The 22,923-nt window shown below is 44.5% G+C and overlaps 1 protein-coding gene across 1 annotated transcript in view; it reads right to left on the bottom strand.

The window, feature by feature from the left end:
• SNTB1 (syntrophin beta 1) overlaps positions 1-22,011 on the bottom strand; it is a 156,519-nt gene extending 134,508 nt beyond the window's left edge. The window contains exon 1 of the mRNA XM_045006776.1: positions 21,353-22,011. Coding sequence (XP_044862711.1) covers positions 21,353-21,974 — 622 coding nt within the window. The 5' untranslated portion in view covers positions 21,975-22,011. The remainder of the gene's footprint in view (positions 1-21,352) is intronic.
• Between the last annotated feature and the right edge of the window lie 912 nt (positions 22,012-22,923).

Below are 22,923 nucleotides of genomic sequence, written 5' to 3'. Positions count from 1 at the left end.
CAGACAAGTGGAAATAATGGGCTTTGGCTCCAGCACAAAGCCTCTTAAGAATTAGCTTTCTAATTAGTGTCAGTAGACACTTGGTAATGCTCTCTATTTAACTGGGCAACGATTGTTAGGTTCCCCTCACATCCGACTACTTCTACAGTTGACTGATGCAATAAAAAAAAAAAAAACCTTGAGGCTAGATCAGGGGTCTCAAACTCAAATGACCCCGAGGGCCGCATGAGGACTAGTGCATTGGCCCGAGGGCCGCATCACTGACACGCCCCCTTGCTGCCCCTGGCCCCACCCCCAATCCACCCCTTCCATGAGGCCCCGCCCCTGCCCTGTCTCTTCTCCACCTCCTCCCCTAAGCGTGCGGCTCCCCGCTCCTCCCCCCTCCCTCCTGGAAAGTGCTAAGCGCCACCAACAGCTTTTTCAATGCACTCTTCCAATCCTTGAAATATGTCACGTCCCGTTGTGATACCCTTCAGTGGCATTAAGTCTAGCAGTTCTTCAGTTATATTCAAATTGCAGTCCACACCTCTAATGAACACTGCACACTGTGCGGTATCTGATACATCTGTACTCTCATCAAGAGCAATTGAAAATACTTCAAAGTCTTTTGCCATTTGAATCAATTGTTTTTGCACATTATCAGCTAAATCCGTTATCCTGCAGGCAACTGTATTTGCAGACAAGCTTATGCCTTCAAAAACTTTCTTCCTATCAGGACATAAAATTTCACTGGCCTTCATAAGACATTCTTTTATGAATAAGCCTTCTGTAAAAGGTCGCGATGATTTAGCTATCATTTCGCTTATCACAAAACTTGCTCTTACTGAATCTTCGCTAGACTTGTTAATCCCTGAAAATAAATTTCTTTGCTTGGCAAATACTGCTTTAAGTTGCTGAACTTTTTCCTCTCGGATTTTTCCGGTGAATGCATCATATTTTTCACGGTGCATCGTGTCATAGTGCCGACGCACGTTATACTCCTTGGGAACAGCAATCGTTTGCTGACAAATAAGGCATTGAATTTTATCTTTTACCTCTGTGAAAAAATATAAATTCTCCCATTTGTCTTGGAAAACTCTTTTCTTCCATGAGTGTTCTTTTTTTTGACGAAGTCATTTCCAAGCAGTTTTAATAAATATATACACTCAGTAATGCACCTCACTCAAAGGACAAAACACGCACTTAGATTTACTGCCTAAGGCTCTGGGAGGGAGTTTGGGTGGGGGAGGGGGTCTGGAGTACAGGCTCTGGGAGGGAGTTTGGGTGGGGGAGGGGGTCTGGAGTGCAGGCTCTGTGCTCGGTGCAGGCTCCAGGCTGCGGCAGGGGGTGGGGGTGCAGGCTTTGGGACGGAGTTTGGGGATAGGAGGGGGTGCAGGGGTGAGGGCTGTAGGGCTGAGGGTGAGGGGTTTGAGGCATTGGAGAGGCTCGGGGCATTGGAGAGTCTCAGGACTAGGGGAAGGGCAGCCTGCCCTGGCCCTAGTGCAGGGGGGCGCTAGGACCCTGCGGCAGCAGGTGATGCCGGAAGCCGGCATAGCGGAGGAGGAGTGGAGTCAGCGTGAGCTCCCGGGCAGGCTACCGGGCGGTGAGGGGGCAGCAAGTGGGGGCTGGTAGACACTGGGGGAGGCGCGTGGGGGCGGCAGGTGGGGCCAGGGGAGAGACCCGGCCCCAAACATTGGGGAGCAGCGCGCGGGGAGCTTAGGCACAGAAAATAACTCGGGGAGGGGGGCGGGGGTGAGGGGAGTTTGGCGGCGACAGGAAGTAACTGGGGGAGCTCCGCGGGCCGCAGGGAAGAGCTCCGAGGGCCACATGCGGCCCGCGGGCCGCATGTTTGAGACCCCTGGGCTAGATCCTGCTCTAAGTGTGCACGTGTGCACAAACTCTGATTACTCTATCGGCCATGTGCTGTTTTCTTAGGGTGGAAGATCCATGGAACAATCAGGAAACATTTAGTCAGACAGTGGTACCCCCTTTGTACACAGAAAAATAAAAGCATTGTCCCCAGTGCAAACATTCCACACTTTATTACAGACTGCTTAAACTTGCTTACTGTCCCCAATTTGCTACATGCCAACTAAAATCCTAAAGATATAAAGCGCTAGGGGAGGATTCCAGGAATTCCACCTGATGCAAAGGCACTGAAGAATGTTTCAGTATCAACGAGTTGTAGGCGGTTTCCTCCTGCTTCTCCCAAGTGCAGCTGAGATATGCTGTAATTCAGAGGTGCCCAGAGTATGATGCACAGATGAAATGTTGCCAGAGAACCTGGCAACTCCCTATCATTAAAGGCCTCAACTCCCTATCATTAAAGATATGAGTGGCTGCAATCTGTGCCATTTTATTCAAATTATGTGCCGCTCTTGGTTTCCTGACCAGTGGTTTATGTGGTTCTTAATGGAGCCAAATCTGGGCACCCCTGAATAATATGAATAAAAATACTGAGCACTTTACATTTTCAAAGCACTGTAAAAAAAATAGGTCCAATCCTGCTCCTATCGACATCAACAGCGGATTTGACATTGAATTCAGTGGGAGGATGACTGGGCTTTCTACTTCTGAGCCACGTTCTCTGCTCCATATTCTTCTCTTATGTTGCTTCTAAATTTATTTATCTTTCAGAACATCCAACAATGAACACAATCTGCCTGATTCTCTTCTCTTACATTGGCATAACTCAATAGTATCTTGTGTGGAACAAGAATCAGGCCAGAGTTCAAAGTTCAGCTAGTCATTTTCAGAATTAGGTGCAAAACAAGGACCAAACAACTCAGATTTGTTTGTTTACTTTCAGTATATGAGGGAGGTTGAATTACCCCATTGCCTGTCATATGGAAGCACTGGTGTGTACCTTCCTGCATCCCCTCCCCACTAGCTGGGATTCTTTAAGGAGGTATTTCCACCAAATCATTGCAAAAGAGCAAAACTGTCCAAGGAAAAAGATTGGAACAAACAAAACATAAGAATGGCCACACTAGGTCAGACCAAAGGTCCATCCAGCCCAGTATCCTGTCTACCGACAGTGACCAATGCCAGGTGCCCCAGAGGGAATGAACCTAACAGGGAATGATCAAGTGATCTCTCTCCTGCCACCCATCTCTAGCCTCTGACAAACAGAGGCTAGGGACACCATTCCTTATCCATCCTGGCTAATAGCCATTAATGGACTTAACTAGATAAATTCATGGAGGTTCTCCTTTAAACCCTGTTATAGTTCTAGCCTTCTCAAGCGCCTCAGGTAAGGCGTTCCACAGGTTGACTGTGTGCTGTGTGAAGAATAACTTCCTTTTATTTGTTTTAAACCTGCTGCCCATTAATTTCATTTGGTGGCCCCTAGTTCTTATATTATGGGAACAAGTAAATTAACTTTTTCTTATTCACTTTCTCCATACCACTCATGATTTTATATACATCTATCAAATCCCCCCTTAGTCTCTGCTTTTCTAAGCTGAAAAGTCCTAGCCTCTTTAACTTCTCCTCATATGGGACCCGTTCCAAACAGGGCCGGTTCTACCATTTTTGCCACCCTAAGCAAAAAAAAAAAAAAAAAGCCACTCGGACTGCCCCAAGAATGGACAGAATGCTGCCCCTTAACATGTGCCGCCCCAGGCACGTGCTTCCTCCGCTGGTGCCTGGAGCCAGCCCTGGTTCCAAACCCCTAATCATTTTAGTTGCCCTTCTCTGAACCTTTTCTAATTTTGCGTTTTTCAAAAGCAGCTTTGCAAGGCAACACAGTGCTGCTCTATAACCCAGTCTTCCATAAAACTGCTAGCAACCAAATTCAGGGAACCAATTCTGAGTCTCTAATCAGAGAACAAAATCTTAGTAATTAAAGTGCCCTGTACAGTCTTGTGACACAGCTGAGGTATTTTATGGCTTATGTTAAACTTTGGCTAATATACATTTACTCAGATTAATTACTTGGTGGACAGTTCACTCTGGAGCATTTTTAAGCTGACTGAGGGAAAAGACACTTGTATCCCATTTTATGATGGGCAAACCGCAAACATGTTACTGCTTTGGTTTAGAATCCATTTTTCCCCATTTCCCATGAAAGAAGGCCAGTAGCATAATTCTGTTTGTGTGCTGTACAAACAAAGCCATTTTGTTTCAGACTTGGGTATTGTTCTCCTGGGCAGCTCTGGATCACAAATTTTATACTGACAGCGTTCAAATATAGCTGATCTCACATTTTGCTAAATAATTGTAACGATGTAACAGATTTTTAACCATTAGACTCCCTTCATCAAACATAAGTAATCAAATTGGATACTGTGGGGAAACTCGTATGCATAAATTTGTAGGATCTGAGTTTAAATTCACACATTCTGCAATACTGCTCTTGTTTTGAAACCATTTTGAAGTTTCTACTTTTTTTTTCTTGATGTTACTTTTCCACTGGCACATATTACCTTTTATTTGCTTGTTCGGTTTTGGTACGTTTGGATGGGAAGGGAAAGAAGGGAGCAGGACTGTTAATGAAAAAGCTTAACACTTTTTGTTCTCACTTTTGGCTTGTGAGAGTATTATTCACCATCAGTTTCTTCAAAAGTGGGACATTTTAGACGGTTGAGTGAACTCATGTGGACACAACAGAGGAAAAAGAAAATCTGGGCCTGCTCCCGCAGACACGTCCTCAGATGAGTAACTCTACACACTTAACAAATTCCACTGAAATATGAGAGTCTACTCAGGGTGTGTAAAGTTACCCAAGTGAGTAAATGTTTTGCAAGACCAGGGCCTAGGCAAAGGAACAGCCTTCAGCTGTACTAGCAGTATAGGGGTTTATGATAAACAGGGATATGTTTAACATATCTTGATTCTCTACTTTATGGTTAAATCCCTCTTTTAATTGTAGGTGGCAGCATTGCAACTCTAAAAGAAACAAGATAAAGAAGCATGTCAACTCTGGCATTTAGCCAAAAGGACATCACCAACTGACGAGAGCTCTCCCTGTCTTAGGATACCACTCAACACCAGTGAATGTCTGTGCAGTTCCAGGAAGGTGTACAAAACATTTAACAGGAGGAAATCAAGTTTAACACTTCACTCATGCAAATTGTTTATTTAGCTGTAAATGCAGTTTCCTGTATAAGACTATTTTGATAATCAGCCTGAGCGGCATCTGGCTGTTTTTAACATCACCTAATATTATAATCAATGCACAGAAAGGCAGACTGACTTATTTTTGTGACAGTCACATAGCAGCAAGTTTGCACTTCACTGGAAACCAGAGAGGAGTCAAATGCAATCTCCACAGTGATGGGGCTTCTAGAATGGTGTGTATTCTGTCTGCCCAGTAATCACAGAACTACATCTTGAACTACAACCCTCCAGAAGACACTACTGTTGGGCTGATCGGAAAACCAGAATTTTTCTTGCAGAGCTGTCCACAATTTTTCCTAATTGTATCCCAGGGACAGCTCATGGGTATCTAGTTTATCTACTGCTATATAAGGAACACGAATGTCTGCTAGCCATGACTATGCCCACACAGCCTCTAGCTACTTCTCTCTCTGCACCCTGAGCTACCCCCCACCTGCACACAGCCCCTAGCTACCCTTCTCCCTGCCCCCTGAGCTGTTTTCAAAGTTTTTGAGCTAAGCCCCCCAACTGAGTTATAACATTTGGTTGCCGCCTCCCCCCCTTCCCCCCACACACACCCCAGACAGGCGGGTGGCCTGTTGAGGTGAGTCAGAGGGTGGAGGTGGTGCTCCCTCCCCAGACCCCACCGAGCGGAGCTGGCTTGAGCCCCGCTGGCCCCTGTCCACCCACAACAGAAGTCAAACTACACATATGCCTGAATTCCCACCCCCTGGCCCAGAGCGCCACATCACCCCTTCCCCTGCTGGGCCCTGGAATTTTTATACCATGTTGTGGGGGGCCTCAGAAGGAAAAAGGTTGAGAACCTCAGACCTAGTGGATGGAAAAGGACCATTGGGGCAAGCTAAGAGATAGGTGTGGATGGTGCCTCACCCCCTTGTCCCATATCAAGAGAATATAATGACAGATCCAAATGCCTGGTCATTGACACCCAGCAAACTATGACCATATATTGCCCCACCCCACCCGTCTCAGGAACAAAGAACTGGAGAGATGGGGGTTGAGTGTGGGCTGCAGGAAGCAGGCAGGCACACCTGGGAGCCTGACAAAGAAGGTCAGATGGAGGGAGAGAGATGGAACTTCAACTGTGGGGTTCACTACAGCTTGGCTGGGCTCCAAGCAAAGCAGAGGGGACTACACTTTAAGCTTCATTCCTCTATGCTAACCTAAAGACTTCCTTTGCTGTGTTCCAGATGACTAATAAACCCTACTGTTTTGACAACACAGTGAGAGTGTCACTGCAAATGCTTGGAGAGGTGCATTGATCCCTAAAAAGGATACAAATCTCCATCAGGGGTCTGTCTCAGCTGGACTTGCTGAATGGAGCTTCACAGTTTGAAGCAGCAGCGCTGCAGGTCCAGAAGTCCAGTCTAAGGAAGCGGTGAAGCTGTGTGGATTAGCCTGGAGGAACAGTGAAACCCCTAAGGGGTCTCGTACACTGTAGGAGTCCTTCTTAGAGACCGTTCCAAAGTTGGGGCCATAGCCCTGACTCTGTGGTGCCTGTCACGGATCCAACATCCAACCCATAACTGACAGTATGAATAATTCACTTTCTTTGGTTAACACCGAACATTAGGTTAAAAAATAATTGGTGTTTAAAGAACTATCAGTGACCAGCACAGAAATGAGCTCAGAGGCTGAACTGGTATCATATCTATTCTATTATCTATTTTCTTGTTAAAAAAAATTCTGGAACACAGAAACTCTCTCTTCAATAGGAGACAGAATAGCTTTACTACCAGAGGATACAGAAACTGGAAGGCAGGTTGCTCCCACAGGACACAATCCTGCAATAAGCTCTGCGCAAATAGATCCCTGTACTCATACAGAGCCCCGAGGAAGTCAGTCAGGCTCCATCCGTGAGTGGAGTTTACCCACAGAGTTCATCACAGGGCCACTTGACCAACAGACTAATACAGTCAGGATATAAGCACATCAAATCTTCCTTCACCTCCGTAAACTCCACTTAACACACACATATATATATACATATTTAGTGGGGTGAAAAACACCTATATATATATATAGGCATTTTTCACCCTACTAAATTTGTGAACAGGGAAAGAGGGAAAAAAAGAATGAAGTACTATTACCTCAAGTCCCTCCACAAGAAGCTCACCTTCTATGACTCTGTGAACCCTTCTCCCTAATTAGCTCAAATAGATATCTCTACATGTAAGTCTTTAATAAAGCAAAAGTTAAAGGTGTTATGACTCCAAGTGAAGCAGAACTGAAGTTGCAACTGTAACAAGGAGTAGTAAAAAAGTTATGCATATTTTATGGCAATTTTTAGAGGCTTCAGAAATTTATTTAAAATTTCTCTTTTTCTTTGGGTCTTTACTGTGAATATCCTGGTACTAAGGAAACTTACCACCTTACAGGTAGGAGTATCTGAAAAATACCAATTTAAAAATTAAAATTTTATCATAGATTTGTAAAACAGTTTCCTGTACGACAGGCAACACATGAGGGATACACTGTGGCATAGTATAAAGATTTTATGAGAACTCACATTTCATAGTATGTCACTCACAGCTTCACTGCTCATTAGTAATGCAGCCATCTCAGCTCATGAAAATACAACCCCAATACCACACCACAGCACCATGAAATGCATGAAGATATATGTAATAGGAAACAGAACAGAACCCAGTTAAGAGGGATAACATGTCCAAAAGCTTTGTTGGAAAGATATAAAAATACAGATGCTTGGGTATATAATGAACCACATAATTATGATACTTGATACACTTCTACCTCGATATAACGTGACCCGATATGACCCGATATGACACGAATTCAAAGCAAGATCGATATAACGCGGTAAAGCAGTGCTCCAGGCGGGCGGGGCTATGCACTCCAGTGGATCAAAGCAAGTTCGATATAACGCGGTTTCACCTAAAACACGGTAAGATTTTTTTGGCTCCCAAAGACAGCGTTATTCCGAGGTAGAGGTGTATTTCAGAACTACTGTGTAGAGATGTCCAAGGTTTTCTGGCTAAATAGTTTTCCCATTTGAAAATGTCACTTTATCAACATTTCCACAGGGAAAATGTCAATTAAGAATTTGTTTTGATTTTCTGATGAGAAAATTCAAATTCAAATTTTTCATTTTGAATTGACATTTTGAAACTAATCCACTTTAAAAAAAATTTAGAAATGTCATTTCAAATCAAAATGAAATAAAAAATCCCATGGAAAACCTGGAATTTTTCCCAGCCAAAAAATTGCAAAGTAGTATTTTTTTCCAAGAAACATTTTTACTAGAAAAATATGGGGTTTCTGACAAGTCCTCTTAGTATGTAAAACTATATTCTCATGAAAATATGATGATCTTGTAGGTTTTAAATAGCAAAGCCAGACATTTCAATTACCCTACAATGGCCCTGATTCAGTGTTCCTCACACAAGCAAACCTCAATAGGAGTTTGCTCTGTTTTGGTGGGATGAGAATTACCATAGGGGTTCAGGCCCCATATTTATTTCATCTAGGCTTTATGGATTAATTCTGCTATTTTGACAGTCTATTCTACACCTTTTTTAAAAAACAAGTATAACAGGTGGTGAAAGGGAAATGTAACCGACTTAGGACCATTTTTGAGTTTTAGGAATATTTTGTAAATCATCTTTTTAGGATCTGTATTTATAGCCTTTCCTTAATGGGATCTTTGAAGGTTGATTTTGTTGTATGTGAAGTGGAAACACCAATAATTTGTTCCTTATATGTTTCCTTTATGGTCTGCCCCCATGAAACATATGGGTACAATTTATTTACCCAAACAGCTATTTGTGAATGGACTGTGAACAGATTTTAACATAATTGCTTTCACTGGCACTTTTACCGAATGAGGATCCTGTATTTTTCCAAAGCTTTTTTGACTGGACACCTCTCTCCTGAGCTAGAAGATTGACATTCTTGCCGACCTTCAGTACTTGCCATTCAGTTTCTAACACAGGAAACTGGACTTACAATGTAGGCTCTTCTCTAGCCAAGATGAGGAAGCGTCCCTGCACTGGCTAGGGACTGCATGGCAGAAACAATGGATTAGCAGCAGCCTCTGCAATACCAGCAGAAGTTTTGTAGACAGACTTTATGTTGTTTTGCTCTGTCTCCTGACAGCATGCTCAAGACTACTTCAGTTGTTTAAAGAACTGGAGTTGTGTTAACATTTTGTCAGGCCATTTACTTGGGCAATATCCAGACTCTACTGTTTGGAAATGTGCTACATGAACTTAACTTTCGCAAACTGCAGTAATCACATCTGGATGCTTCATGAGGAGTATACAATTAACCAGTTCATTCTGGTTTTCAGTCCATACCCTTTCTAGTTCAACTCAGGAAGACGTGTTTGTTTTCAGAGAGTTAAAGTCAGCTGAATTCTGCTGCTGTAGGCCCTGGACGAGGCCTCTAGTGGCAGAATGCACAGAAATCACTACTCTGTTGGGGTGGGAGGGAAAAATGGGCCAGCACTGCCCACAACACTGAAATAAGGTTCACCACATTCACCACAGAAATACGTTTTAAGTTGCCTATTATATATATCCTCCAGGAATGTACTCTTCTGATACTGGTTCTCAGGAGGACCCCACCACCACCACTATGCATCATGGATAGATGTCATACATACCAGGCAAATCAGTAATTGTGTAAGATTAGCTGGTATGAATGAGGTAAGAGTGGACATTTAGAGAGGATTAAATGTTCTTTGGAAAGGTACGGCAAGTTAAAACTTTCGTATACACAACCCCCCTCAAATTAGGGGGGGACTGAGGGAACAAAACTCAATTAGCTCAAACAGCAGCAGTGTTGAAGACAAAGCTTGCTTATCTTATTCATGCAAAATATTCATTAAGTCCAGGTGTTAAATTCCCCCCCTGGAATTTCAAACCAATGGGGGTCTTGCATGAATAAAGCAAACAGGATGTAGCCCACTATGAGGAATCTGGTCTGCAACAGCATTTTCCATTACCTACTTGTTATTCCCCTTTAAGGCCTCAATCCTGCTCCCACTGAAGTCAATGAGACTTTTGCTACTGACTCCAGTGGAAGAAGATAGACACCACCCAGGCTGGGGAAGGGGACTATTTGCAGTGACTAAACCTGGGACCTCTCTCTGGATGTAAAACATGAGCCCCTATTACTCACGCTAAAACACCAGGACCATCCACTGAGAGGCAGTAACAGACTCAAACTTCTCTATGTGGCCTAGCCACTAGAGGAAGGCAAAGTACCACATGGTTAGGGTGGGTTATGCTAAATCCCTCCTGAACACCTTGAATACCAAATTCACTTTACTGTTAGTCCAATGAAAAGAAGAAACAATTGCACCAGCAATGAATTTGACCCCTCAACTTCAGAACCTTGCAGAATCAAACCCAATGTCAGTTTGTAGATAAAACAATTTTGGTTATCTTAATTAACCAAACCTCATCAAATATCTTTCTCACCTAACTGATCAACATTCACAAGTATTCATTACATTAATGGTATAAAGTGAAAATTGCTTTTGTACCATTGAACACACTAACAACAATAGAGCAATAAACTTATTTAAATGGCCACGTTACTCTTAGGTCTGACTGAAATATCTGCCTCATGAGTCGTGAGTAGGACCCACAAACTGTAGGGTCAATTTTTTTGCTGGTGTAAACAATCAAAACTCCATTGAAGTCAACAGAACCCTTTTACACCAGCAGAAAATTTGGACACTTTCCTTTTTTTCCTGAAGGCTTTATATTCTGATGTTCAAACACTGAATATGCTTTAAAATGGAGAGTTAAAACAACAAGTGGAAGGGAAGAAATACTGTTCTCCTAGGACCCAATCCTACAGATATTTATTCAATAAGCAACCTTACATACACTAGTTGGGGCCTTTGATGTGAACAAAACCTACTAACAAGAACAAAAGTTACTCATGTGTATTAGTGTTTCCAGGAGCAGGCTCTGACTTTAGCTGAAATTATTATTAGTGTGCTTAACTTTAATAAAAAACAACACATAAAATGTCCCTAAACCTCAAGGAAATAAAAAATGTATTCAAAGCCCTATTTTGGATCTGGCTTTATTAGTTCTGCCAATATAGTTACCTCCAGTAGCTCAGCAAAAGGCTACATAACATTTTAATCAGGAGTGCACTGTATGTTAATCATTTCAAATCACAGACAGTCTCTCCCGTCTACTGTTCTGGCTCATTTCCTTACAATTAAGAACTACATCTTACTCAAGTGCTACAATACAGATATATTACTTCAGATGACATACAGTGCAGTGCCTTAAGTACAGATTTAGAGAATGCTTAACTCTTTCATTACTTGGAATTGTAGACAGAATAATTAAACAGACCAAAATGAAAATGTACAGCAGCAGCAAGTAAATTTAGCTTGCCCGTTAGCCAAAAAAATGATGCTTCTTGATTTCATTAACGTTAAAAAGAATACAGCAATGTAGCAAAGAGTACATCAATCTGAACTCGGTGTGTAAAGCAAACCTGAGAGATCTGTTCACAAAGTATATGCTTAATTGCATTCTATGAAATGAGAGAATATAGACTTCACAGCTAAAACTCCATAACAAAACACACCTCATAAAATACATATAGTCACCCACATGGACAATCCCAGATAACTGATGAGTTGATGCCATACTTGGTATTTTTATGCCGATATTTCTGGTAGTTTAGTTGTTCCATTTGATGCACTGCATTATAGGTAGGGTGACCAGACGTCCTGATAAAATCAGGACTGTCCTGATTTTGAGGAGACTGTCCCACGTCCTGATCAGAGTATGGTTAGGACGCCATTTGTCTCGATATTTTGTTTCCTGGTCTTTGGCGGCAATTCGGCGGAGAGTCCTTAAGTCGCAGATGGTCTTCAGAGGTATTTCGGCGGCGGGTGCTTCTGTCTTTGGCGGCAAGGTTTATTACCCATCGCTGAAATACCGCCGAAGACCGTCCATGACTGAAGGACTCTCTGCCGAATTGCCAACGAACTCCCGGACGGGTGAATGTAAAAAAAACGCACCCCGCCTCTCTCCCCCTGCGGCAGTCCCAATATTTTCCCCTTAACATCTGGTCACCCTAATTATAGGTGATATACATTAATGTTTAAATGTAAAAAGTTATACCTCCTTGTAGGCAAGCTTGCTAACACTGCTGTTTTTGACAGATTTAAACCTGAGTAATTACTGAGTTGAAGTTGGTCAACTGCATTCTGATTACTTCAATTCCCCCTGCAGGTGCTGTTGGATCAGTTACTTTGTGTCACAATGTATTATATTGTGTTGCTATGCTCTGTGAGCTTGCAAGATGCTGGACACTCTCATTTCAATAAACTCCCCCTCTTCACAGGCACACAAGACACAAAATGCAGTAGAAATATCTCCTTTCTGCTAGGCACGGAGGCCAAGTCACAGAGACCCATGCAGAGGCACTCTAAGTTGCCAACGAACGGTGCTCTGCAGAGGGCATCTACACAAGATTGTGAAGTTGATGGGGAGCAGTAGGTGTATGACTCAGGGCCCAACACACAGCGTGATCCACAGCCCCAAATGCTGGGTGAGGGGCGGGGAGGAGCTATGCAAAGGGAAGCAGCCATTAATCCTACCAACAGGTGCTCACAGCTGACATGACCTGTCTGCGTGTTCCTTCTGAGTTACTCGCAAGCCTCTCTAGCCCTGAATAATTGTGTCTCTGGAATTTTTTCATACTCACTGTTCATCCCATTTCCTGCTCTCTGGTAAACAGATTAGATACTGGCTCTAGGACAGAACAGTTCTCAGCAGTTCTCTGGGGCACTGCTGAGAACTGACTATTGATCCCCAACTCTTTGTTGTGTCTCTCTTAGCTAGTTTCCAATCCATGACAACACCTTCTCTCTCCCTCCATGACTACAGAGTTTCCTTAATACCCTCTGGTGAAAAGATTTTTAAATGCCCAAATAAATTACATCTACTAAATCTTCTTTTCTACTTGTGACACTTTCTCAGGGCATCCAGAACCATAGGACACCATGTTACCTTCCAGTTCAGCACGAGAGACATGTTGGTGCTAAACTGAGTATCAGTTCCCTGCCCCTACAGCAAACTTCTCAAGATCCTTTATTTTGCCTTGCAAGTTAATACTTTGTGTACCCCAGTCCCCAAACTCCCCGGAAGCATCTCCCTGTAGTGTCCAGCCCGTCACTCAACATTCACACCAATTAGCAGGTAAGCTGTCCCCAAAGAGACAGTGTACACGCAGCTGGAAGGTTACTCCACAAGCTCAGGTCCTTTATAACATAAGAACATAAGAATGGCCACACTGGGCCAGACCAAAGGTCCATCCAGCCCAGCATCCTGTCCTCCGATAGCGGCCAGTGCCAGATGCCCCAGAGGGAATGAACAGAACAGGTAATCATCAAGTGATCATCCATCCCCTGTCACACAGCACTGTAATCTATGGTGAAAACAAATATAAGTCCATTAACAAAGAGCAAAGATTCACAGATTCTAGTGAGGGTTGAGTAAGAATAATGGAAACAGAAACAGTTATAAATAAACCAAAAGTATATCACGCTTTCCCGAGACTAAAGCTTAACAGGTTACAGCCCTAGTTTCTCACTCTCAATATCTTTCTGCTTGCCGGTGTTTAGTCTATCCAGGACCCATTTCTTCAGAATCAACCCCCTCTGCCAAGGGTGTTCCTCAGCAAAATGGATAACAAAGGGGTTCTTTTTCCTCCCTCTTACAGTGCTGCAAATCTTTGAAATGTAACCTTTCAAAGTGCACCCCCAGATAAGACTCTTCTCCTCTGTTCCTTGTTTTCCAGTGTGTTGGTGCCATGCTGAGTTCTCATCTCCCCTATCAACCTGTTTTTCCTATTGACAATATGCAAACAGGGCTTCCTTTCTGCTGATTCCACAATGCTTAATTTACAATAGATACAGGAAGATAACTACCTTTCCTCCTGTCTGGAAGAAACCAGCTTCCTCTTCTGTTTGGTTACAGACTCTAAAGCATCATACTAGTATCTAAAATGCCTCATATAGTGTTAATACATATATTTCACAATACTAATACCCATTGTGTCGCCAGCTTTCACTGATACCTCACACAACATTCTTTATAGATAAATACTATGACAGCAATGTGTTAGATGTAGTGAGTTTGTCAGGCCTGACAGGAGCTGCTGCACAGAGTTGTGAGTCATCAACGGGCCTCTGTATCACACTACTGACCTGCTCAAATAATTCTTTCAGATTAGAAAGGCACAGGTTTCCTTTGAAACAGCCAGGCAGGCTTGTCCCTAGCATATTTTGTTCATGGTGGTATTTTACGACTCTTTATTTACCATTTCAACCAATTTCCCTTTGTACTGACATAGTTGTAATACTTATAACAAATCCATGGCTACATAATCGAACAGATAAAGGCATAAAGAGATCCAATGGCTAGAAGTTGAAATCAGAAAAAAATTCAAACTGGAAATTTTTCACAGTGAGGTTAACTGACCATTGGAACAGATTATCAATGGACATGGTGAGTTCTCCACCACATAGGAGCCTTGAAATGAAGACCAAATGCCTTCCTAAAAGATATGTTCTAGTTCAGCCACAGGCTATTGAGCTAAAGAGAAAATGTATGCCTTGTGTTATGAAAGAGGTCAGCCTAGGTGATCATAATGGCCATTCTGGCCTTAAATGGCTATGAACAGCAAAACTACTTGGGAATCTTCACTGTTATTACTGTGCTGAAAAACATGGCCACTGAGAACTTCATGGAAACAGAACTTAGATCCTTTTGTTCCAAATTCAGTCCCCTATTTGAGCTAAAGGAGAATATCCATACTTGTTATAGGACCAATGACATATAGCTGAGCAGTTCTGATTCAATCCAGCAGAGGGTAGTGGTCTATATTAGCTAGTTTATTACATAGTTAACGGTATTAAAACCATCTTCCTATATGTTTAGAATGGTTATTGAAAAAAAATGGCAAAATCAAGATACAGTTCTATTTCAATAACTGCAGCAAATCCTTAGCCTTTGATATTTGATATTATTTATCTTAGAGGAATTCTCTATTTTTTTTTAAATGTACATCAAACGAAGTAGCTAACAATTCATTTTTACAGTTCAGTCTTTCATTACTGCCAAGAGTTGTGGTTTCCTTTCCAGGTATTCTTTAACTTGAATGCCAGACTAAATTCATTTAAGGAAGTTTAAGCAACAAAGTGTGTTACTGGGCCAAATCATGTTCCACTTACATGAGCTGGTCCTAGTAAACCCATAAGATTTAGCCCATGGTATCCTTGTTTTCCTTATAGCAATTGAAAAAGGAGAATTTTCACCAGATTTACTGGGAGGAGGTACTGATTCCTATTTGTGCATGGTAATACAGACTGCCTACAGACTATATTAGCCTTTATAGATCATCCATTGATTAGATTAAAGTGTTCCCTCTCAATTAAAAACTAAGCTTCAAAACCTTTACCATAATTTTCAGTCAAACATAATTATCAGGACTCAGATTATCACACAGTTCTTGGAACTGGTGTAACTGAGACTAAGATTATATAACTTTCTTCTTTATCTTGTGATTTGATATTCAAATAAAAGGTGTTTAAAAGATATCTAGGAAACCCATTAAGCACAATCCAGCTTCTAGATGATAACAGAAGCATTTGTTCAATTAGATATTTGCTGGCATAAAGGAAGTGATTAGCCTATTTTATATATTTGCTGTAGGTATAAGTAGTAACTTTATAAGTGAGGAACAATACATGTGACTGGCAATCTCAATTTTAGCTCTACATTCCCGGGGCCAAAGCATACATAGATTTCGTTAGTGGCTACAATGTAATATATAGGTCAGCAAGGACATATTTTATGCCCTATATCTCTCTTACTATTTTCACATTCTTGCAGGAGATGAGCATTGTTTGACAAGTAATGTCTTTTGCAATCCCCTAAAAGTAACTTGTTGCCAGATCACTGCTGTAGGAAACACATGACAACATAGGTAAGTGAGAGCAGTTTTTCAGTAGTCAACAAGTAGTCTTTGGCCATTTTGCTTTATGTGAAGTAGACTTCTGTTTTATAAGGATGAATTATTTTGGTTTTTTTCCCCAAGAGAAGATTAAGAAAAGGGAAATTTATTTATAGTAGTTGTTTTTCACACGTTGCTTTAGTTCACACTTTAAATGTACATGATGCCAGTATTTTCAGCTCCTAGAAATACTGTATATAAATTCCACTGGGGAAATATTACACCATATAATAGTACAGAGCAACAATATGCTTCCATTCACTCTAATGAGCAGAAAATTGCTCCTATCTGACTATTATTCTAGTCTAAATGAGAATCACAAAAAATGCTGAGTGAAATACATACAAACATTAAGAACCCCTGTGAAGATCCATTCTGTGTTTAATGCTTTGACGCTTGCCAGCCTCCATCATGTCCACCTCCATATTAGCATGTTAAAAAGTGATATGGTTCAGAGGTGTATCCGAATCCCTCTGATGTAAACACATACATTGGTTAGGTTATTTTCCTCTACCCCAGTCCAATGAATTAGCAGGCAGAGGCAATCCTGCCTGAAACTAGCATAGATTATGTTTAGTTTTTTTAACTTTATTATAGAAACATAAAAAGGGAATCTGTTTGGCCCATTAGTACTTACAGAAAGTGCCGTGATGTAGCGATCATTCTTAGATGCTTTTTAATACTCCTGTGATTCAAAAAACAAGATATCTATCTCCTTGAATGTAAGTACCTCGCATTGCGCAATCTCAAAGATCACTAGGTTTTCTGTGGTGTCTACTGTAAGGGGACCAAATTTAACTGGAGGGTAATAGGTAATAACTGGAGATATACCAACCTCCTACAACTGGAAGGGACCTTGGAAGGTCATTGAGTCCAGCCCCCTGCCTTCACCAGCAGGACCAATTTTTGCCCCAGATTCCTAAGTAGCCTCCTCAAGGATTGAACTCACAACCCTGGGTTTAGCAGGCCAATGCTCAAACCACTGAGCTATCCCACACACACTTTTTAAGCAGTAGCTATTACTACAATTAGGCAGCATTCCAAGCCCATAGGTAAACAGTTCACATTTTATAAAGAGATATTATAGTTTCCCATCTAAACAGCATCTAAGTGCATATATGGTTAAACACGAATTTGAGGATGACAATCCAACCTAAGCTCCAGTGCTATCCCCACTCCCTCTGCTCACCAGCCTGCCTCCTTCCCCCAACACATGATTTTCCTGTTGTAGGTCTAAGCAGGGCTAAAGTAAGGGGGCTCAGAAAGAAGCACATCTCCCCCTCCTCAGGAAAGATCACAGGGGAGCTGTCCCTCTTCACCCTGGCAGCATTTCCTACAGTTCTCCCCCTTCCTTGGCTAGTCAGGGACAGCTCCCCTGCCTTTTTCCAAGCTTCTTTAAAACCACTGGGTGTGAGCACCTTCCACCTAAAGCTCCCAAAACAGCATCCTCTCTGCCTCAATTACTTTCTATTTTCAAATTTCTGTAACAGACTCCTCCTCTGGGGATCGGGCACCGAGGGGGACACAGCACACGCTGACCAGGAGGTTACACAAACGTCTTTCTCTAAACATACACTCTAAATTGGTGTTGCCTTGCTTTCATGTTAGACGGGTACGAGATTGAGGGTGTGCCACAAGCCCTGAGCAAGGCACAGCGCATTGTTCTGCTACTCTAAGAGCAGAAAGAAACTGAGCCATCCCTATACTGGTACAGATTACATCCCCTTGCACCAGCTCCGATACGTTGGCTGATGCAGTTGGGGAGAAGGGGTTAGACCTAAGGTTCATCCCTATTGCATGCACCCCCATTCTCCACGCCCATCCATGCAGGAGGGGAAGCAGCCACGCGCCCCATATACATATCGCTCTCTTTCATGTTAGTACCCGCAATGCAGGTGGCAAGCACAGGGGATAAGGGGGTGCCTTCCATCGCCTTAATCCTCTGTGCTGGCATGCGGAATGCACCCCAGTTTGACTCCCACTTTGTAAATACATCATTTAGCTGGTCAAGCATTTTTGCATAGTGTTTCTATAGAGGACACCATATAAAATGAAGGCCTCACTGCTGTGAGATGCTGGGTTTCTTCAAGCCTCACCCACTTCAAATTGGGAACAGAAAGAGTCAGCATCTTTCAGGATCAGGCCCTTAGAACTCCATTGCACTGAACTCGCCCATTCAGATTTTGTTGCCCAGCGGGCATGAGTAAATTCCATTACTTCCCCAACAATATAAGCATAACGTATCACGACACAAGAACTAACGTGTTAGCACAGCAGCTGGCAACGTTCCTCTGCCTTGCCAATTGTTTTTAATGGGGGAGAATTCCTGGAGGTTTGTCTCTTGCACACCTGTGTGTTTTTCCTGCAAAGCCCACTGTTTTTAATACAGAGCTCTCTAGGAGGCTACGGTTAGGGAACTGCAAGTAAATAATATAGGGCATAATCCTGTCCCCACTGCAGGCAACAGCAAAACCCCCATCAACTGCAGTAGGCAAGCAGGATCAGTCCAGCTGTGTCAGCCTCTTTAAAAAACAAAGTTTAAAGAACCTTTGATTTTCCTTTCTTTAATCATAAAAGGACTGTTTTAAATGGCATCACTGAAGAATGAGCTGCAAAGTGGGAAACTGACTCTCAAACTGGCTCTCTTGTTTTAAGCTACCTGTCCTTCATAGATTCCCTGTCAACTGAACAGCAGGATCTAGGAGACACTATGGCAGATTCTGATTTCTCCAGTGGACCTGGCCCGATGTAAATATTTCAGCATCAGTCATCCATTGGGGTGACTATGAAAACATACCATTGAATGATGAGCACTACTACTCTGTTGCAGAAATAAGGCATCAGCATTAATTTCAATGGAGGAACGAGCCGAAGGCAGCAGCTGCAATAGGGTTTAAAAAGGGGGACGGAGGGGGCAGGAGTAGACTGAATCCCTGGTCAAACTGCCTGGTCTTTGCTCCTATAGGGAACAACACTGACTCTTTTATAAGTGTCACATCGCTTCTGCATGTCCAGTTTTATGTATTATGCATAGAGGAAAAGAGTTAAGAAAATTATACAGTATTTGCTATGTTAATCATTAGACAACACCAAAGGTCAAATTCTGTCCATACGTCAGTAACCTCTTCCCAAAGATGGAATCTGGCCACAAGAGTCTCTCCCTTTCTGCTCTCTGACCTAGTAGACCGTCATGAACCATTTCACTGCTGAGTGAAGAAAAGGGGCAATTACATAAGAAAACTCTGACAAACAACTACCCACTTTCTTCTGGGTGCTGAGGTCCCATTGTTATAAGATGCAAAGTTGATCAGTTCCTCACTTTCACAGCCACAGAGTCAGCTGAAATGTTCTGCCTTGTCTTTTACCCCATAGACTCTATTAGGTTTTAAACCAAGGATTCTCATCCCCTTTCCATACCATAAACTTATAGTCCGCTATTTATAACTGATCCTCAAATGCACCCCATTCCAAGAGGTATTACGGTTCTTCAGTGACTCAAGAGAGGCACATCAGAAATTGTATTGTTGTTTAGTAGAACCACAGGGAGGACACGTTGAAAATGACTGAGCAAATCCATTTCAAACTCAGATAGGCGGTATGGAATGGCAGCAGGTTAACCACCTCACTCCACAGATGCTAATGACTCTAAGGTCAAGAACCTCTGGTTAAATGAACTTCTGTACAAACAAACAAGCACTTTATCAAAACACACACATACACACCAAGGGCATTTTCTTTTTAACACTCACGAGGCGTGTTTCTTTCTGCTGAACCTTTTCTCAGGTCTAGCATCTAAATTAACCCTCAAGGAAAAAAGACACACAAAAGATTTTTTTAAAAAAACAGCTTTCAATTCCGCTCTCACAAGTCTTGAGATCTATGGAACTTTTTATCTGGTCTCTCACTTATCCTCTCTCTTGTTTTTGTCTCTCCTCCCCAAACACTTTGCCTTCTTTTTTGGTCTTTAATACAGTGTGTGCCAAAACTAACTCATTTAGAGTGAGACTCGCTTCTTTTGCATTCAGTTTTTAAGGTGGCTTCTAAAAGATCATCTCACTGCTGCTTGGGAATCAATGTCTGTTTGTTTGTTTTTTCCCTGCAAATGTTTCAATGAAATATTTGCAAATTTCTACCAGATTGGTTCCCTTTTCCCCCTGCTATGACCTAGGAAGGGGAGGGTAAATTTCAGTCATTTAAAGTCACACAGGTTGGCATAGCCCTGTGTGATCTGATCTGCTTGTTTCTCCCCCGTTTTGCAGCGCAAAAGTAGTAGTCAAACTCTCCTCCTTGTGGATCTGAGATCTGCTGCTTCTTTTTTTTTCCCCCTCACCCTGTCATGTGTTATCTCAGCTGTTTAGGAAGGCTTTCCTAACCACTTCTCCTTGCAGAAAGAAGGGCTGCAAAGCCGCAGGCTGGGGATCCTGGCGATAATTTTCACTTAACCCACGTCAATGTGTGTGATCTCTGTAGTTCCTGGAGTTCTGTCACACTTCTTTCCTCCCCGTGACAAAGAGTTTCAAATCCCTCAACTGTGTGGCCAGAGACATGCAGTTGCTTTATATCCTGCTCAGGTTTGCACCGTACTGTAGTTTGTGTTCTGGTCTGGCAGGCAAGGCTTTCCTCCTCTTTTTTTTCCTCTCTCTCTTTTTTTTCTCTCTCTCTTTTTTTTTTTTTTTAAACATACACCCAGAGAAACTTGCAAGGCCGGCAGCTTTGCAGCTGGGGTTCCTGGAGTTTCTTTAGTCAAATTAACTCCTAACGTTCCCTAGCCATAGGCTGGAACCTCTCTGCTAACGTACGATCCGATCTGCTTTCCTTATAGAGTTGCAAAGTCCTGAGCTGTGCGCCTGGGGATCTTAGCGCTGCTTTAAAAGAAATTAACTCTTTACTTTCCAGTCACACAGACTAGCACAGCCCTGGAGTTTGTGATCTGAGCGCTCCGGGGCGGATATGTCCCTCCGCCGCGCCATAAACACGCCAGAGAACAGGTAGCAAGAGTGGCCAGCTCTGCGGCGTCTGTCACCCCTTACCTACCGCTGCCCCACAGGCAGCAGCAAAGCCCTGATCCGCGAGTCTCTCACGGGAGCAGGGAAAGTGGCTGGGGCATACCGGAGTCACGGTGTCTTCCCCCCTGCTCACCCCCCACCTGCCCCGCTGGGCGACCCTGGCCTCCCCGTGCGCGGACGGGGAAGGGGGAAAGGGGGGAGCTGCCGGGCCCATTTTAACCCCTTACCTTCCAGCAGCACCTCCTTGCCCGCCCGCTTGAGCGCCTGCACCGCCTCGTCGTGGGTGGCGTCCCGCAGGTCCGTCCCGTTCACGGCCAGGATGGCATCGCCCACGTAGAGGGCCTGGGTCTGGTCGGCCGCCAGCCCCTTGAAGATCTTGCTGATGAGGATGGGCATCTTGTTCTCCTTGCCGCCCTTGATGCTGATGCCCAGCCCGCCCAGCTCCTGCTTCTGCACCTTCACGCACCGCTTCTTGTTGGAGATGGCGTCGGGCACTTGCTCGGGGAGCTCGGTGAAGGCGGTGCGCACCCCGGGGCCACCCCCCGCCTTGGGGCTGCTGCTGCCGCCGCCGCCGCCCGGGGGCTCGGCCGCCCCGCCGGGGTTGCCCGCGGCGCCCGGCTGGCTCCCGCGGCCAGCGGCAGCCCCTCGGCAGGGCGCCCCGTTGCCGCTGGCCCCGACGCCGTTGTGGGCTGCGCCGTCGGCGCGCTCCTCGCCGCTCAGCACCAGGGCATCCTCGCCCAAGTTGGCCAGGACTTTGTGCCAGCGGTCCCGCACCAGGACTTCCAGCCAGCCGCTCCGCTGCTGCGCCCGGCCGCCGGCCGCTGCCGCCGCCGCTACCGCCACCGCCATCTTTGGAGCATTCTTAGCGCGCCATGTGATTGCACAGCCCGACCGACAGCCCCGCACAGGACAGGGCTGCGCCCCGGGAGCGCCCCGAGCGCCGCCAGCTGCGCCGGGGGGCGGAGCAAAGCCCGCGCTCAGCCGAGCGCCCCGGCCGGCCGGCGGTAGCAGCCTGGCAGCCGCTCACCTGATCCCAGGCGCCACCCCCCGCCCGCCGGCCGCTCACCTGCTGCGGGCGGCACGTGGAGGGGAGGCAGGGGCAGCGCCGATCCCAGCCCGCTGCGCGCCCCGGCAAGCCCCTAGCAGCAGCCCCCGCGCTGCAGGCAGCCGTCAGCTCCTGCGGCTCCCTGGCCACCTCCAGCCCACAGGAGGGTCCATAGCAGGAGGCACGTGGAGGGCAGCTCACCTGCTCCGCCCCCACCTCCCAGCAGCAAGCACAGATACGTCAGTAGACCAGCGCTAGCTGAAATCTACCCAAATCCGCTTTCAACCCCATTCCTCCCAGCCCTTTACCTCCCACTTCTTCCGGGGAGCAGTCTCGTCTCTCCACTCTCCTTCCCTGGTTTTGGAAGTCAGCGGGCTAGTTCCCTTCCCCTACCTGATCTCTCCACTTTGCCTATCTTTCTCTTTATAGTCTGGATAAGGAGGGACCCCCCACTCCAGCTGAGCCAGGGTCACTAACCACAAATGCCCCTACAATAGTACAGACTCAGAAGGGTGGTTCTGGTTTTGGGACAGAACATGAACATACGAACGGCCCAGTAGCCTGTCTGCTGCCAGATGCGTCAGAGGAAATGAGCAGAACAGGGCAATTATTGAGTGATCCATCCCCAGTCCCAGCTTCTAGCAGCGAAGGTTTAGGGATACCCTCCCAGAGCATGGGGTTACATCCCAGACATGGGCGGTGCGTATCATAGGCTGGGGGAGGCTTTGCCTCCCCAAACAGCCCAGTGTGGCT

This window comes from Mauremys mutica, chromosome 2, assembly GCF_020497125.1.
Source record: "Mauremys mutica isolate MM-2020 ecotype Southern chromosome 2, ASM2049712v1, whole genome shotgun sequence".
Taxonomy (NCBI): Eukaryota; Metazoa; Chordata; order Testudines; family Geoemydidae; genus Mauremys; species Mauremys mutica.
This window is presented reverse-complemented; position numbering and strand designations above follow the sequence as displayed.